Raw genomic sequence first — 15,698 nt, forward strand, 5'->3', positions numbered from 1 at the left:
CAACTGTGGCAATGATAATTGAAGTAGCAGCCGCCACAGCATCTTTTTCATTACTTATTTTTTTAATTATATGTAAATTACAAGCACTCCGCTAAACTAGAGGTGAATGTCGGTCGACACGTCCACATGCACTGGCCAACGTGGACAAGCCGAAAGTCGGTCGACAAAGTGTGGACACAGCTTTACAGTATAATAATCACTTGCAAGTGATTACTGAGCTTAAAATCAGCCAGTTTGTTTGTTCTGTGTAAAAATATAATCCAACATTTCATTATCAATTAAATTACATTATTTATTTACAAATTGTATTGATACAATTTATTTGACAAGATTAAAAATCCTATTATCGCTTATCATCATAAAAACTTCATAAATATCGAAATAATTTCGGATACATCAATGTTTATCTATATGATAGCAAATTTGTTGTGTGGTACATAAATAAGCAGAAACTCTTATTAGAAATTCCGTTGTATATAATTGGAATGTTCGAATATTAAAGAAGTTCACATATTTAAGTTTCACTTTGTGATTTTGAATGGGAGAGGAGAGACTCGTAAGTTTGCTAAAACTACTAATTATTTTGCTCTACTTAAAAATCATCAATTTTCAAAGAAGTTGTAATTATACATCTACTTTATAGACATTTTATTTATATTTTTTAGTAATAAGTTACAATGTTATCTGCATTAAGATCTTCAGTTAACCGAACAATCAGTAAATCATTTTCAACTACATTAATAAATACAAAAGAACCATTAATAGATCCAACACAAGCAGCATTGTTAAATGAAAAATGTTTCCTGGTAGATACAAATGATAATATTATTGGACAAGCTAATAAGAAAGAATGCCACTTAGTACAACCAAATGGAGACATTCCTTTACACAGGGCATTTAGTGTTTTTCTGTTTAACAAGAGAGGAGATTTACTTTTACAAAAGAGGTCATCACATAAGGTCAGTTTATATTTTAATCCTATTGTTATAAATGAAAACTAGATATATTACTCTCTTCAAAAAATTCATGATTACTTTGGCAATGTACTTTTTTGTTATTCAGCATGTAGAAATGTTTACGTTTGCAGAGCATTTGAAAATATTTCCAATTGGAGGAAATTCTCTTTTATCACAATAATTATTTTAGATAATTTACCCCGAATATTACACAAATTCATGTATTGAACACCCAGTGGCAGATTTCCATGGAGAAAATGAAGAATCTAATGCTATTGGCGTAAAAAGAGCAGCTCTACGAAGGTTAAATCATGAATTGGGAATTAAAATAGAAAAAATACCCATTGAAAAACTTCAGTACATAACAAGAATTTATTATAAAGATAAAGGTGATGGTAAATGGGGTGAACATGAAATAAATTACATACTTTTCCTTCAAATAGACTTGAAATTTAAGTTAAGTCTCAAGCCAAATCCTACAGAAGTTTCTGAAATTAGTTTTGTTCCAAGGAACGAACTGGATCAATATATTCCCACTTTGATAGGTCCCATTACTCCTTGGTTTCAAATGATTCTAAGACATAGATTGAGGCTTTGGTGGGATCACTTGAATAAATTAGATGAAGTTGCAGATCATAAAAATATTCATGAACTTCCTGTATGTTGTGACAGCAAATAGAATATGATTATTTGGTAAATGTTAGGAATATTCATTAAGTAAATTCCAATTTGGAATTGGAAAAAAACACTACAGATACAGTAAATAAATTTATTGATGAAATTCTTCTAAAATTGTTCTTCGTAATTCATGTGTTTTACAGTGATTTGTCATAGCATAGCAAAATTTTTTTACTGAGAAAAAGCGCTCCCAGTAACTAGTACAAGTAGCCTTATAATTTATTTTCCCCAAGTAATAAGTAACAAGCACTTTAAAAAAGGCCTGCTGTGCAATTTTATATATAAGGAGCTTTTTAGGTGTGTATATCAAATATTGGGTAAATCTATAGTTTTTGAAAACTTAAAAAAGTCTGTCAAGTTTTTAAAACTTAGCGATCCTTATTTAAAGGTAAATAATTTTGTGCCTTTTGTTTCACATAAGAATTAAGTACAACAGATTCTTCTCAATAAGTATTCCATATTCAACAGAATTATTTATATATTGTTAAAGATGAGGCTGAGACTTATCTATGGAAATCAGGGATTCTTGCAGACCTCAACTGGATTCCCAGTTGTTGGAGTTGAGTTAAATTTGTTTCTTGTGGTTGAGTCCTTTGGGTGTGGTTGGAACTCCAACCCGGCAGCTGTAGAACTGCGGAAAAAATAAAATGAGGAAGGAAACGGGAACACAGATGGAAATTATTGAAAAAAGAACGAGGAGAAAGAACAGATTTGAATAAAAGGAGCTTATGATCTAATATTTAAATAAACCGAATTTATTTTTTTTTTTAGAATATAACCAAGAAGGAATTTGTTGTTTCCCCCAAATAAATAGAAAATACGAATTTATATGAAAACTATCATACAAAATTTGCTTAAAATAAAAGGAATCCGTATAAATTTTTGTGACCATAATGATAAAAAAGCAAAGAAAAACTTACCAGCGAATATAAAGAATAAAATCACCACAAATTTACTAAAATTTATTTTGATCTAAACTGGAGTGCAGATAGGTAGAGGATGATTTCGAATGCATCCCGAGGTCTTATTGAGTTTCTTTAATAAAGTAGAAGGTCGCTAACAAATTAATTTCTTCAAAAACTCGAATGTTAGGACAAATAAAGCAAAAGTGACTACTGTGCTGTAATACGTGAACAAAGGAATATTCAAAATGTTTGAAGCTGAATAGCATGTTCAGGTGCAATCAACAAAAGAAAAATTAGAAAAGTTAAGTGAAGACATCCAGATGTGTTAGTATCTACAACTGATGAAGATGTATTTCCAATACACAATCTATTAATAATTTGTTTATGATGTTCGATTTCGACAATATTCAAGTAGGGTTACATCAAGTTGGTATTGTTCTGATCCTTAATTTAATCCAAAAATTCTCAAGTTCTTGATGTTGCGTTTCTTGTTGTACCAATGAGATGTCTTTGATCCTTCAGTAGGGCATATATTGGTGATATATTATATAGCTTATAATAAGCTGCAGTCAAGACAGCTTTTCCCCAAATTATCATCAAAGAGTAGAGCTCTTGCTTTGTTTAATAGAGATACCTTTTTCTTGACACCATTCTATCATTAGGTGATTCTTGAACTATCCGCTATTGTCCATTAGTTTTTGCTCACTTTTAAATTGAAGTGGGCTTCACTTTGTCGAACAAAGATTTTGATATATTTGAAGACTTTTTCTGATCTTTCTGTTTCGAGAAGATACACGTTACCAAAATGTGTGTAGTCATTAATCAAAACCAGGAAATAGTTCCACACAATGTTACAATGTATGTCTCCCGACCCGTCAGACTATTGTTGTGTTTGCCATTGGATTCTGTACCATTACAGATTCCAGAAGTTTTCTTTATTTTTCCACAACTGAGGTTTCCTAATTTTCTGTGCCACAGTTTAAAGTTGTTATTCTTCAGCCCACTTGCCAGAGCTTTGTTGGTTGTTTTATTTAAATTGACTACACATAGTTCTTGTTGTGTTCTCTTGCCCTCTATGGCTATTGAACTGTCATGGAATTAAAAGAAAGACTACAAGAAATTTGTGATGATTTTACTCCCGAATACTGCCAGAATTTAATAAACTCCATGCCTCAAAGAATAACGGCTGTTATTAAAAATAAAGGGGATGTTACGCAATGGTAACTTTTAAAAGTATGTTTAATATTTAAGCTTCTCAGATTACATTCTATTTTTGTTTTTTTTTGGTTTGTAATTATATGTTAAGACTTGTAACTCCTGTAAAAGTATCTAAAATGTTTATAGAAAATAAGTGCTCAAAACGAAACAATTTGCCAGATTTTAATAGCTGAAAAAGCAATAATTAGTAATTTTTTTCAATTGGACCAACTGAAATGGGACGGGGCTCGTATTTATTAAGTTGAAATATCATTTGTTATAATTATAGCTACAATAAAAAAAAACACATAAAACCAAATAAAAAACCCGAAATTTGACTCAATTGGCATGACGTCGGATTATTTGTATTTATTTCGAACAGGTTATTTGTTAGCATGGTTTTAACCGTAGTTTCTTCGAACTCTGTACCATCTTTTCTGCTCTTGTTCACAACCCAATCCTTTAAAATCAACGCCAATTCTTCCGTCGTCCGATTTCCATCTAATTAATAATTTCTATAAAATTTTTTACCGTTAAAGTATTTTTTGATATATTTGATTCTATGATTTCATCAATAATCTCGTCAGTATTACAACCAAATCGTGACATTTTGAAATAAATATTTGGAACGTCAAAATCGAAAATATGTATCTATGGCAACGTGATGAAAGTGAAAACAGCCCATGGGATCTGTTTGGTGCTGATTAGTTGTCTTCAATCAGATGATTTCAAAGGATTTCTACTGGAGCTAAAAATTTACATTGTGTTGAACTATTTCCTGGTTTTGATTGATGACTACACACATTTTTGTAACGCGTATCTTCTCGAAACAGAAAGATCAGAAAAAGTCTTCAAATATATCAAAATCTTTGTTCGACAAAGTGAAGCCCACTTCAATTTAAAAGTGAGCAAAATACTAATGGACAATAGCGGATAGTTCAAGAATCACCTAATGATAGAATGGTGTCAAGAAAAAGGTATCAAGCAAGACTACACCATCGCCTATACTCCACAATTAAATGGCAAGAGTGAAAGAATGATTTTAACTCTGTTAAACAAAGCAAGAGCTCTAGTGTTTGATGGTAATGTGGTGAAAAGCTGTCTTGACTGCAGCTTATATCACCAATAGATGCCCTACTAAAGGATCAAAGACATCTCCTTGGTACAACAAGAAACGCAACATCAAGAACTTGAGAATTTTTGGACAAAGAATGATTTTAACTCTATTAAACAAAGCAAGAGCTCTAGTCTTTGATGGTAATGTGGTGAAAAGCTGTCTTGACTGCAGCTTATGTCACCAATAGATGCCCTACTAAAGGATCAAAGACATCTCCTTGGTACAACAAGAAACGCAACATCAAGAACTTGAGAATTTTTGGACAAAGAGTTTTCTCAAAAAATATAAGAAACTAGATGAGAGAGGTGAAGAAGCAATGTTTGTTGGATATACAGACCATTGAACAAAGAAAGATATTCTACAGTCATGATGTAATCTTCACAAATACTTTCTTCAGTGACACACCCAAGATACAAGAAATTGAAATTATTGAGTTCTACAATGAAGATGGAGATGATGAAGAAATGGATGAAAATAATTATGGTGAAAAGAAAATAGTAATGAAAAAAATTGAAGAAATGAGGAGAAAATAATGGAAGACCAAGGAGATAACGTAAGATGCCAGTGAGATTTGCTGAAACACAAAATGAATGAATTTTGAAGTTATGCTTACATATGAAGAAGCTATAAACTCAGAAGAGAAAAAGAAACGAAGGCAACGCTCTATATAGACAACCAAAGTACAATTAAAGCTGGAAGAATGAAGAAGAATCGACATATTGAAGTGAAATATTTTTTCATAATAGATGAGTATTATAAGAAATTGTTTCAAATTTCCTACGTGCCATCTGAGAAAAATGTGAGTGATATCTTTATCAAACCTTTGCTTCGTGTCAAATTTATCAACTGTGTTAAAGATTTAATGCTCTAGATATAAGTTACGAGTGCCATACGCTTTCTTCTTAGATTCAAATTTATTATCGACGTTTTTTTATTTTTAGGTAACTTACGCCAATACTTATACCAACTCGTGCTGTAGTCATCCGATAGCAGATTATCCAGAAGAAGCGGAAAACGTCATCGGAACTAAAAAAGCAGCCATCCGCAGATTAAATTACGAACTAGGTATTCCAAAGGAACAATTGCATTTAGATCAGCTCCAATACATGACTAGGATACTATACAAAGACGAAGGAGATGGCATTTGGGGAGAACACGAATTAGATTATGTATTCATTCTACAAAGCGATTTGAAAATCAAACCTAATTCAAACGAAATATCTGAAATTAGTTATGTACCTAGAGCGGAATTAGATTTTTTTCTTAAAGAAATGAGGGATCCTTTTACTCCTTGGTTTATGATTATTTTGAAACATAGATTGAGACTTTGGTGGGATAATTTGGATCGTCTCGAAGATTTTGCCGACCACGACAAGATATATCACTTTAAAAAGTGAATGCATTTTACTTTGTGTCCTTGTATATTAAGATTTATATATTAAAAAAGTTAAGTGAAATAAAGAAATATCGCTAATTTTAATTCTCTTTCAAATTCTGTAACGTTTTTCGTGATGAAAATCTTGTCAATATTAGCCGAAATTTTATCATTGAAAACCGACATTCCCGCTGATTAAAATCAAATATCGAGAATGAGAAGATAACGATGAAAACTCAAATGAACGAACAAATCAAGGAGTTAGAGAAGAAGATGGTAGACTTAAGGACAAAAGACACTCCAATAAAAGAGAAGAAGATCGAAAAGAACAATGCAATATACAAGCACCAGTCAAAACAGAAGAGATCGGTAGTTCTACACTAGTTAAAACCCCAACAATCGACGGCAAGACGTTAAACAGTTTGAGGCATCACTTCCTAGTCAAGCTCCAAGAGTTGCCAAAGATTTGGAAGGCCTTGCATTATAATGGTGGAACACTAAGCATTTCCGATTTGACAATTCTGCTCGTTTTTCTTTCATTAATTGTTGACAGTAAACATCAGAATTTATCGTTTGGTTCCTTTGAAGCAGCGCAAAAAAACACAAATCCCACCAAACTGACAGCATGAGCTTTTTTTGTTCTGGTTTATCGTGTTTGCTCCACGATCTTTTTCGAACTATGTTACTGTACAGGACCCATTTTCCCATCAGCAGTGATGATTCTTTTCAAGAAAGGGTCGGTTGGTGTTGTATGTGATACATGTAGTCTCTTCTCAACCTCCCGAATAGTTATATGAATCTCCTCTTCAACTATTACTTTGATTTGGTCATCATCAACTTCAGTAGGCCGACCAGAACGTTCCTCATCTTTGAGGGAAAAATTTCCAGAACGGAATTTTTTATACCGGCCAAAACAACTACTTTCCTGGCTAATGCCTCGACGAATATTGAATTACATCTCCTACGAAGAACGTGATGTCATCGACAATCCACCAAAATTGGCATCCCTAATGGCTCGCTATTACAAGGAGAAGATCGTAGCTATTGATGGTGGAACCGCAAGCCATCATGAATTATTGGAAATAATACGTGCAAATAGATATTATGTTTTTTTATGTATCACCTAATAAATTAATTAACATATCGCCGTCTAGGCCTAGAGATCTAGTTGACTAGTGGTTCGCGGCTGGAGGTGAAGATATCGACGGATAGCGTCTACTGAGGAATGTTTAACTACATGAATCCAGTAGCAGCGCCGACTGGCTGTGTCTTCAGTTCTGATCAGAAACGTCAACGTCCGAACCAAGAAGACAAGAGTGTGTAGCCAACAGGCTAAATCTTAACAAAACTTCTCAGAATCTCCCATAGAACTGCGACGCGAATGATGACGAGTACCTGTCGAAATGACAGAGGGTGGTGGAATGTTCTTCGTATTCATCTGCGGATTTATTCGGGGGTGGATGCTTAGACTTCTCACATGTGTGTCTTTTGAATGAGAAACTCTAAACGAGACGTTTTTACGCTGCTCCGAAGAGGCGCCGCAACGTCGAAACTGGTAAGTGGTTACTACCCTTTCCTTGTAATTGCAATTAATGATGCCGATTTCGGCGGATTGTCGATAAAATCACGATCTAAAATTTTTTTAAAAATCATTATTTCCATCAAGGATGAAATTCCAAAAAATAGTTTTCAAAAATCTTATGAGCAACGTTTATAACAATTATTTGAATATTGTTGGTTAAAAATAAAAAAATAGTGGTAAATAACGATAAGAAAATAAAATATTAACAATAATTTGAAAAAAATATTCCTGGTGGCTTTATTTACATAAATAATTTTTTAATGCTTTTAATTGTTAGTAAAAAAGTGAAAAATTAAAATTTTTTAATTTTTCCAACATGATTTTTTATAAATATTTTGAAGATTAGCTCCAAAAAATCAAAAACATTCTAATTTGGAAATAATCAGCGTTTTCATGTTAATATTGAAATGGTAAAATGAACTAATTAACAAAAGCATTATTGATAAAAAAATTATGATAAATTTTTTTTGTTAGCAGATTATTGTTTATTGGTATGTCTACTTAGTACCCAATTTTTTTATTCCTCAATATTCATATTTAATCAATTAAAATAATTTATTTAGTTCATGTGTTAGATTAGGGCAATGTACGTGGCGCGTTTTTACACATATTTCCGCCACTTCTGTAACTTTTTTTGGAAATTTTCTATTCTTTAAGGATCTTTTTTCAAATTTTAATTACCTCAAATAATTTTCGAAATATTTAAAAAAAAACAAACCTTTATTTATACATTTTATTTATTATTTATAACTTTTTTCAGCCCCTCTTGGAATTTTGATAGTTTGTTCTACATACCATTGCGGACCCAATGAGACCAAAATAATAATTTTTGATGATCCGGGTCAGATTTTGAACGAAATGTGACTTGTGAACCAGACTAAATCTCCAATGTATCTGTGATGCATTACTATGTTACATAGTAATAAAATGCATCAAAAAATTAGCATTAAACGAGAACGACAATATTTTTTTCGTTCATCAAACAGATGCTCGTTTAATCCTGAAACTAGAGCCTAAAACAGAATTCGAAGGATAGTAACTGCCATCCAAAAGGAGCTCATCATTCTCTGCGTGGTTCAATCCCAAACAATTGCATGAACATACAGACGTCTGATCTAATTCACCTTCTAATAACAAAGGTTGTCCTGATAACAACCTCCCATTCACTGACATCAGTTCTCCGTCTAAAGTTAAAACATGGTGCGATGACGATTGCATATCTTGATCCTCTCGACGAATGTCTTCGGCGTTCCTGAAAATAAGGAGCACATAATAGTCCCGTCAAATTAGACTTACAAAATAAGAATGAAGTTGAATAAATTCCCACCAACTTGAAAATCAGTATCACTGAAATGTGACAATGTGTGACAAGGAATAGAGGGGGAATCAAAAGTTAAAATTCAAAATACTAAATCGTGAAATTTATATTTTTATATGAAACTATAAAAATCTAATTTATATTTATTGATAATTTAGAACCCAAATTCACTAGAAATTTAAATGGGGAGGGTTTAACCTTTTTACTGCGACGCCCTCCTATAAACGGGTCAGTAAGAATTTCCAGCCGTGCTCAACCTACTTTAGTAGCTCTAGTTCCCAAACATTTTTTCCTTGTAAACCACTTTCAAAATATTTATTACTAGTTTGAGTTTACACCATATAACCAACTCGTCAAAAAATTAGATTTAATTATGGAAATTCAAGTACATTCCTGTTGTAGAGCTTCCTCGTGGACCCCTGGAGGTACACTTGGATCAACTTGAAAATTACTGGTCTATAAAGAATGTTCCATGCTTGCAAACCACCCCTAAAGTCGGGGGCAAGCCACAATCGATTAAAATAGGTTCTTAAACACATTCTAATGGATTTCTTCACAAACTCAACCCTTCATTAGTCTATTATTTATTACACTACTCAGGAAGTGGTGTTCGGCTTTAGTTAAAATATTTAAATAACTGGTACCAAGATGGGGTGAACCATTAATATTAAATTGAATGCCACCAAAGTTTTAGCACACGAAGTTAAAAGTGAATAAAAAAGGAAAATTTGGAAACACATTGTGAATTAACTTGATATTGATTGACCTATCCCCGAATTATATTTATTGATGTGAACAAGAAAAAAAAACAGATGGCATGTTACAATAAAAACATTGTGCCCAATCAATTTATTTAGACTATTGAAAAATTCACTTATTTAGGTAGATGATTTTGAAATATAATTTATGGACTAAAACTGTATCAGTAAACTTAAAGAATTAACAAATATATTTTAAAAAAAAGGAATTATTTTATAAATAAATTAAAAATGTTACTTACATTGTCATGAAACGTAATACAAGTAGATTAATACTAGCTGCAACAACAGCTAAACCAAAGAGGATAAAAACCAAACTCAATGCAACATAACCAGGTCTTTCAATAAGGGCATTATCATTCTAAAAATAAAAATTCATTTAATTTCTATTTATATATGTTTATGTTTTTAAATGGTCTTGATTTTAGGCCTCTTCTGTTTTTTTTTTAATATTTGAAAGATAGATAAAAATTTTGACGTGTTTACTTTTATTTAATTCCAAATTTGATATTGACGCTAGAAAATTTGCTTATTTATATTAACAATAGATCACCTACATCATGAATATCAACATAAAAATAAAATCAAAACAGAAATTTATTTTTTCCTTCCTTTTTCATCTCAAAAATATGTAGCAGTCATCAATTAAATTATTTGTAATTGTATTAGAATTTACAAAATAGAAATTTTTTTATAGAATTGATGACCTTTTAGTCTATTTTCTAAATACTGAGATGTCTGCCCTATGTAGACAGTGTCACAATTAGTACAATACACTTTATATATAATTTCACTTCTTTTGTTTTTTGGTATTTTAGATTTTAATATATTTGGATAGTGTTTTATGTCCTTTATGACTTATACTAATATCTGAGGATCTATTAGATGTAACTAATAACGCAACAACGTGTTTTCTATTGAGATGAGAAAGTGCGTTTTTCCTTCAACCAAAAAGTGATAAGGTACTGCCAAAAAATGGCGACAAAAACATCTAACTTTCTGGAACCAACAATAATAAGGAAAACCTTACAATTTTATTGACTGCAAACGCCACTGAAGTGCTAGGTATCTACGCATTCTAAGTCATATTGCACTCAGAATTGCAGAACATTGGTGATAGAATAAAATATACTTTTTCAAAGGATACATATAGATATATTTGAAACCTAAAGCCTATGCTTGTACCCAATTTGATTTTCTTTTTTTTTTAATTATTATTTTATGTCTACTTTTGTTATTACTGTCATTAATAATTTTATATATTCATGAAATAAGGGAAGAATAAAGTTTTTGTCAATAATTGGTATGTCAATCATTAGCACTACTTGTAACTTACTGGAGTTTCAACAACTAAATAGTAGGTGTCAATTACTAGATTTCCAAAAATACATTTAAATGTCATAAGATATTCTAATTGTGTCAATTATTAGAATAAACAAACAGACTGGAGAATCTGAATATTATGATGGAATATTAGGCATTCAAAACATCATCTGATTCATTAAAGGTTGGGATGGTTTGGCCACATTCAAAGAATGGAGGATAAGCCTAAGAGAATCATAAATTCCAAAATATACAGCAATAGAAAAATGCAGACCCCGTATCAGATCAAGTTTACAAAGACTTACAAACAATGAATTTGAGAGGATGGTGAAGAACAGACTAGTTTAGAGGCGAATTGCCCAAGGCTCACACCGAGCTACAGCGCTAATTAGTAAGAAAAAAATTATTTTAGAAATAGTGTAAAGTTGCAGTAGATTTTATAATTATTATTCTTACTTGTAAAGCTACATAATCTCCAAACCCAATAGTAGTCAATGTAACAAAGCAATAATAAAAGCTATCAAAGTACGACCATCCTTCGTATCGAGAGAACACAGCAGCACCAGTAGTTATAATAATTGATGATAACATGCCAGTCGCAAACATCAAGTTCATCTCAGTAGCCTCAACTCTTTGATAATGAAGATATTTCTTTATTTGTTTGATAACAATTGAAGCAAACTTGTTAAGTCTCTCGCCGATACTCTGAAACATTACTAGTCCGAGAGGAATACCAATCTAAAATTAAATATACGTACTTAAGGAATATTTATGTAATTTATTATACTTACTACTGCATATCCAATACAAAAAGCTTTTCCTCCTGCTGTAACTGGGGTTGAATGTCCGTAACCAATCATAGCTAAAACAACAGTAGCAAAATAAAAAGCTCCAGCAAACTTCCATTGAGGTCCAGCTTTATGAGGTTTGTATTCAATAATAACTAGTTCCATCATACGATAATCTTCTTCAGATATATTGTACTTTTTCTTAATTGCATTTGAAGAAACTAAAATGTATTAGTGAGAGTACTATAAAGAAGTTAAGTATTCATATTTAACCTTTAAGAAGGGTATCTCGTTTCTCTTCTTCCTTAGATTCCAAAGCATCAAATACTGCAGCTCCTATTAATAAATAAGTAAAAGTACAGACAACTAGAGACAATGTTCTTACATTTTGTCTTTTCATACTAGAGTATAATGTTTCTGTAATAAAAAATTACTGACAAACTTCAAATTCGGGACACACGTTCATTCTGCATCTCATTGAGCCCTTAGAGCACAGAACATACCAGGTAAGGTATGTTATGTGCCTTAGAGCGTCAAACGAGGTCACGTGGTACCATTTTGACTGGAGCGTTTTTTTAAATTGATGCAACGTCCTAAAACTAAACATTGTTCACCTTCTAAATCGGATTTTATAGAAAAAAACCATTTATATTCAAATAGTGATTTTATTGCCCCAATGATTCATTCCAGAAACATTGACATGACAGATAGTTCTATCAGTAACCATGAAGATGAAGAGTGGTTGAAAGAAACTTTCTTGGAGTAACATTGCAAGAAGTGAAAAAAACATCATTATGTATATTAATAAAAAGGACTATAATGAGAGAGATTTTATGTATTTTATAATATTGTTTATTTTAATTTTAACACTTTTTTTAAAAAAGTTTTTTATGCTTATACATGGTTATTATCTTTAAGGCTATCACAGCTTATGTGATTTTTCTGCAAGTTCCTGAGGTCTCACGCTATTTTTGGCGTAAGTCTAATAAAGCTGGGCCATTAAGGCTTCTTTCTTTAGAAGAGTTTCTGAGGTAATCTTTCAAGTATTGAAAATTAGCTCCCCGCAGTGCATGAAGTGACTGGCAAGTTAATAAAATCTGCAAAATATTGAAGAAAGCTGGAAACATTTTTTGGTATGATTTAATTGCTTCGAATTTTATTGATTGAAATGGAACTAATCGTTTATACTATACTTTGATATCACCAAGCAGTTCCTCTGGCCCATCGATATAAGGCCCTGAATCGCTCTCATACTGCTTGAAAGTCTTTTACATAATACTTCCACAGTTTTAACTTCTATTTTTGTGTTTGTGAGATATCAAAAGATTCTATAGATCCTATAAATTGCTCGACTTTTTTTTATAGAACATTATTATATTTCTTGGCTCTGGAAGGGATCCAGTCCCGCTCGTCCCCTTCTTCTGCACGCCACTGAGTGCTATTACAGTCTTTGAAAATTGAAAAAATTACTATTATTATAAATGATTTCAGTGTAGTATTTATGTAGCTGTAAATTCTGTTCCAATCGGAATCAATAACATAATTGTATAGAAGAAGAAAAGGTGGTAAGTATAGAAGAAGATAATAACCGTTTATTATGTACAATTCCTACATTGTTTTTAGGTGAAACGGTTTAATTAAAAATACAATATGCGAAAAACTGCAGTATTACGTAGTCAGCACATAGGATGGCATTTTTATAAACATTGGGTAATCCAGGGAAAACGTAGACCTATAGAAACTGGTGCAGAAAAGGTGCTTAAAAATAAAAATATCACATTATACAAACCTGAAGATTTCCTCAAAGAAAAAAGAGTTTTTGAAAAGTAAGTTTAATGTGTTATGCTTTGTCATAAGTTAGCAAATATCTTATTGCAGAGTTGAAATCATTGGCTATAAAAATAAACCTCAACCATTAGATCAAACTCATCCTGATTGGCACGAGAAACCATTATTATCAATTAAAGATAATAATGTTTTATTAGAGGGCTTAAAACAAGCAAGAATAATTACAAATACTGTACAAATTCAGGAGGGATTACCAGAAAACTTCAAATTGAATGATTTGTCAAGAGAAGTAGACCAAGCGTCTCAAAATGTAATTTTAAGTTCGCATTTATTTGACGCAGAACAAAAGAAGTTACCAAAATTGAAAGATCCCAATAGACCTGCTTGGAATTTTCCTAGAATATATGGCATAACCCAGGAAAGAAGAAAGTAACTTCTTAGATTTGCTTCAATATTTTTTTTTATTATGTAATATTTTTAGCAAATTGATGACTTATAAATTACTGCAGTTACTGGAATTTATCGCTGATCCAGAGTTGGTTAAACAAAGATATGTTTTCGAAGATCTATATTTCTCATTTCCTTTTGAAAAAAATGGAAAGTTAGCACAATTTGAATTAAAAGGAGATATAATTATCTCATCTGTTAAACCTTTAACTCCTATAACTAATACTTCTACAGAAAATATGAATCTTCCCATAATTGATCCAATTGACCCATTTATAACATTTAACAAAGAAAATATATACAAGCTACAAGATATATACCGTAAGTAATACAAGTGAGAATATAATATTTTTATTGAGGTTAAATTATTTTTTCTTCAGCTATTAACCCGTCAGTAAATGCACATCATCCACATACACTTTTTATTACTTTTGATAAAGAATTTGTGACTAATTTATATGAGGAAGAAGTTACTGAAGATCAAATCTTCGGTAGATCTCTTTTGAAGACATTTACAGTAGCAGCGACATATGCTAGAAGAAAATATGGAGTAAGTAATTGTGTGCTGTGTCAGTACATTTAAATATTATTCCTTATCATCTTAAAGTCGTCTTCAAATGTTAATATACAGTATGACCTCTCTTAATGCTCAGGATATGTTCCGCTTTTTTTCATTGGCTGGTTACATATTTGGGATTTTTTTCTTAACAAAAAGTAGTAAAATAAACTTAAGTTGTCATGAAATTTGGTGTTTGGAGGTTTTTTCTGTCGATGATTAAGAATTTGGGGTGGTTAGTTTTTGCACAAACAAAATGATTACATATTTATGATTGATATTTTAATAAACTTTTTGAGGAAGAACTAGGTCACAAGTTCAGTGTGTGTCACTTATTGTGGAATCCGTAAAAACTATTTCTGTGCAACTGGGTTTGTTTTATCCTCATACTGTTTTTGTGCTTGTTATTTATTATCACCAATGATAAAAAATAAATACCATATTTGTCACTGTATTAATCACTGATTTGGCTATGTTATGTACATATTTGGAAATTTAGCGCTGCGTACAATTCCGGGAAAGCTCCAGGTTAAAATAAAAGAGCACTAAGTGGGGTTTGAATTTAATTTTTTCTGAAAGATTGCAATTTTTTTTAGAAGGATGTCAAGATCCTTAAAAACCCAGTTACATTACAGTGTGTACAAACTGATGGACATTTCTTTCATTTCGGCGTTCTGCAGTTAAATACCTTGGATTTGGAAAATGAAAGTGTGAAAAATATTTGGTACCAAACACCTATGCAGTATATGTTTGAAACTTGCAGTTATAAATTTGGTAAACCTACTTTAGAAGGTTATAATAATCAAATAGTAAGACAGTTGAATTGTATGTACAATATTGCATAGTTTTATTTATAAATAAAACAAATTAGTTTATTTTCGTATTTTATTTGAACATAGTATGGACTAGT

At 31.5% G+C, this 15,698-nt stretch overlaps 3 protein-coding genes across 5 annotated transcripts; 2 read left to right on the forward strand and 1 right to left on the reverse strand.

The window, feature by feature from the left end:
- Positions 1-198: 198 nt before the first annotated feature.
- LOC130440949 (isopentenyl-diphosphate Delta-isomerase 1) lies at positions 199-6,327 on the forward strand. The gene is made up of 3 exons (XM_056774357.1): positions 199-556; positions 666-959; positions 5,795-6,327. The coding sequence occupies exons 2-3, from the start codon at positions 678-680 to the stop codon at positions 6,248-6,250; spliced, it is 738 nt and encodes a 245-aa protein (XP_056630335.1). The 5' UTR covers positions 199-556; positions 666-677; the 3' UTR covers positions 6,251-6,327.
- A 2,059-nt stretch (positions 6,328-8,386) lies between these two features.
- Positions 8,387-12,544, reverse strand: LOC130440948 (two pore potassium channel protein sup-9). 2 transcript variants are annotated; one of them, XM_056774355.1, is made up of 5 exons: positions 12,271-12,544; positions 12,001-12,218; positions 11,666-11,947; positions 10,129-10,247; positions 8,387-9,062 (listed from the first exon to the last, which is right to left on the reverse strand). In XM_056774355.1, the coding sequence occupies exons 1-5, from the start codon at positions 12,395-12,397 to the stop codon at positions 8,789-8,791; spliced, it is 1,020 nt and encodes a 339-aa protein (XP_056630333.1). In that variant the 5' UTR covers positions 12,398-12,544; the 3' UTR covers positions 8,387-8,788. The 2 variants fall into 2 exon arrangements, with proteins under 2 accessions (XP_056630333.1, XP_056630334.1); XM_056774356.1 differs by having other exon boundaries at positions 8,530-9,062; positions 12,004-12,218.
- A 927-nt stretch (positions 12,545-13,471) lies between these two features.
- On the forward strand, positions 13,472-15,663 carry LOC130441233 (39S ribosomal protein L37, mitochondrial). Of its 2 annotated transcripts, XM_056774818.1 has the most exons (6): positions 13,472-13,562; positions 13,621-13,823; positions 13,876-14,214; positions 14,267-14,553; positions 14,613-14,782; positions 15,385-15,663. In XM_056774818.1, the coding sequence occupies exons 2-6, from the start codon at positions 13,648-13,650 to the stop codon at positions 15,631-15,633; spliced, it is 1,221 nt and encodes a 406-aa protein (XP_056630796.1). In that variant the 5' UTR covers positions 13,472-13,562; positions 13,621-13,647; the 3' UTR covers positions 15,634-15,663. The 2 variants fall into 2 exon arrangements, with proteins under 2 accessions (XP_056630796.1, XP_056630794.1); XM_056774816.1 differs by having other exon boundaries at positions 13,562-13,823.
- The last annotated feature ends 35 nt before the right edge of the window (positions 15,664-15,698 follow it).

Source organism: Diorhabda sublineata, chromosome 3, assembly GCF_026230105.1.
Source record: "Diorhabda sublineata isolate icDioSubl1.1 chromosome 3, icDioSubl1.1, whole genome shotgun sequence".
NCBI classification, from domain to species: Eukaryota; Metazoa; Arthropoda; class Insecta; order Coleoptera; family Chrysomelidae; genus Diorhabda; species Diorhabda sublineata.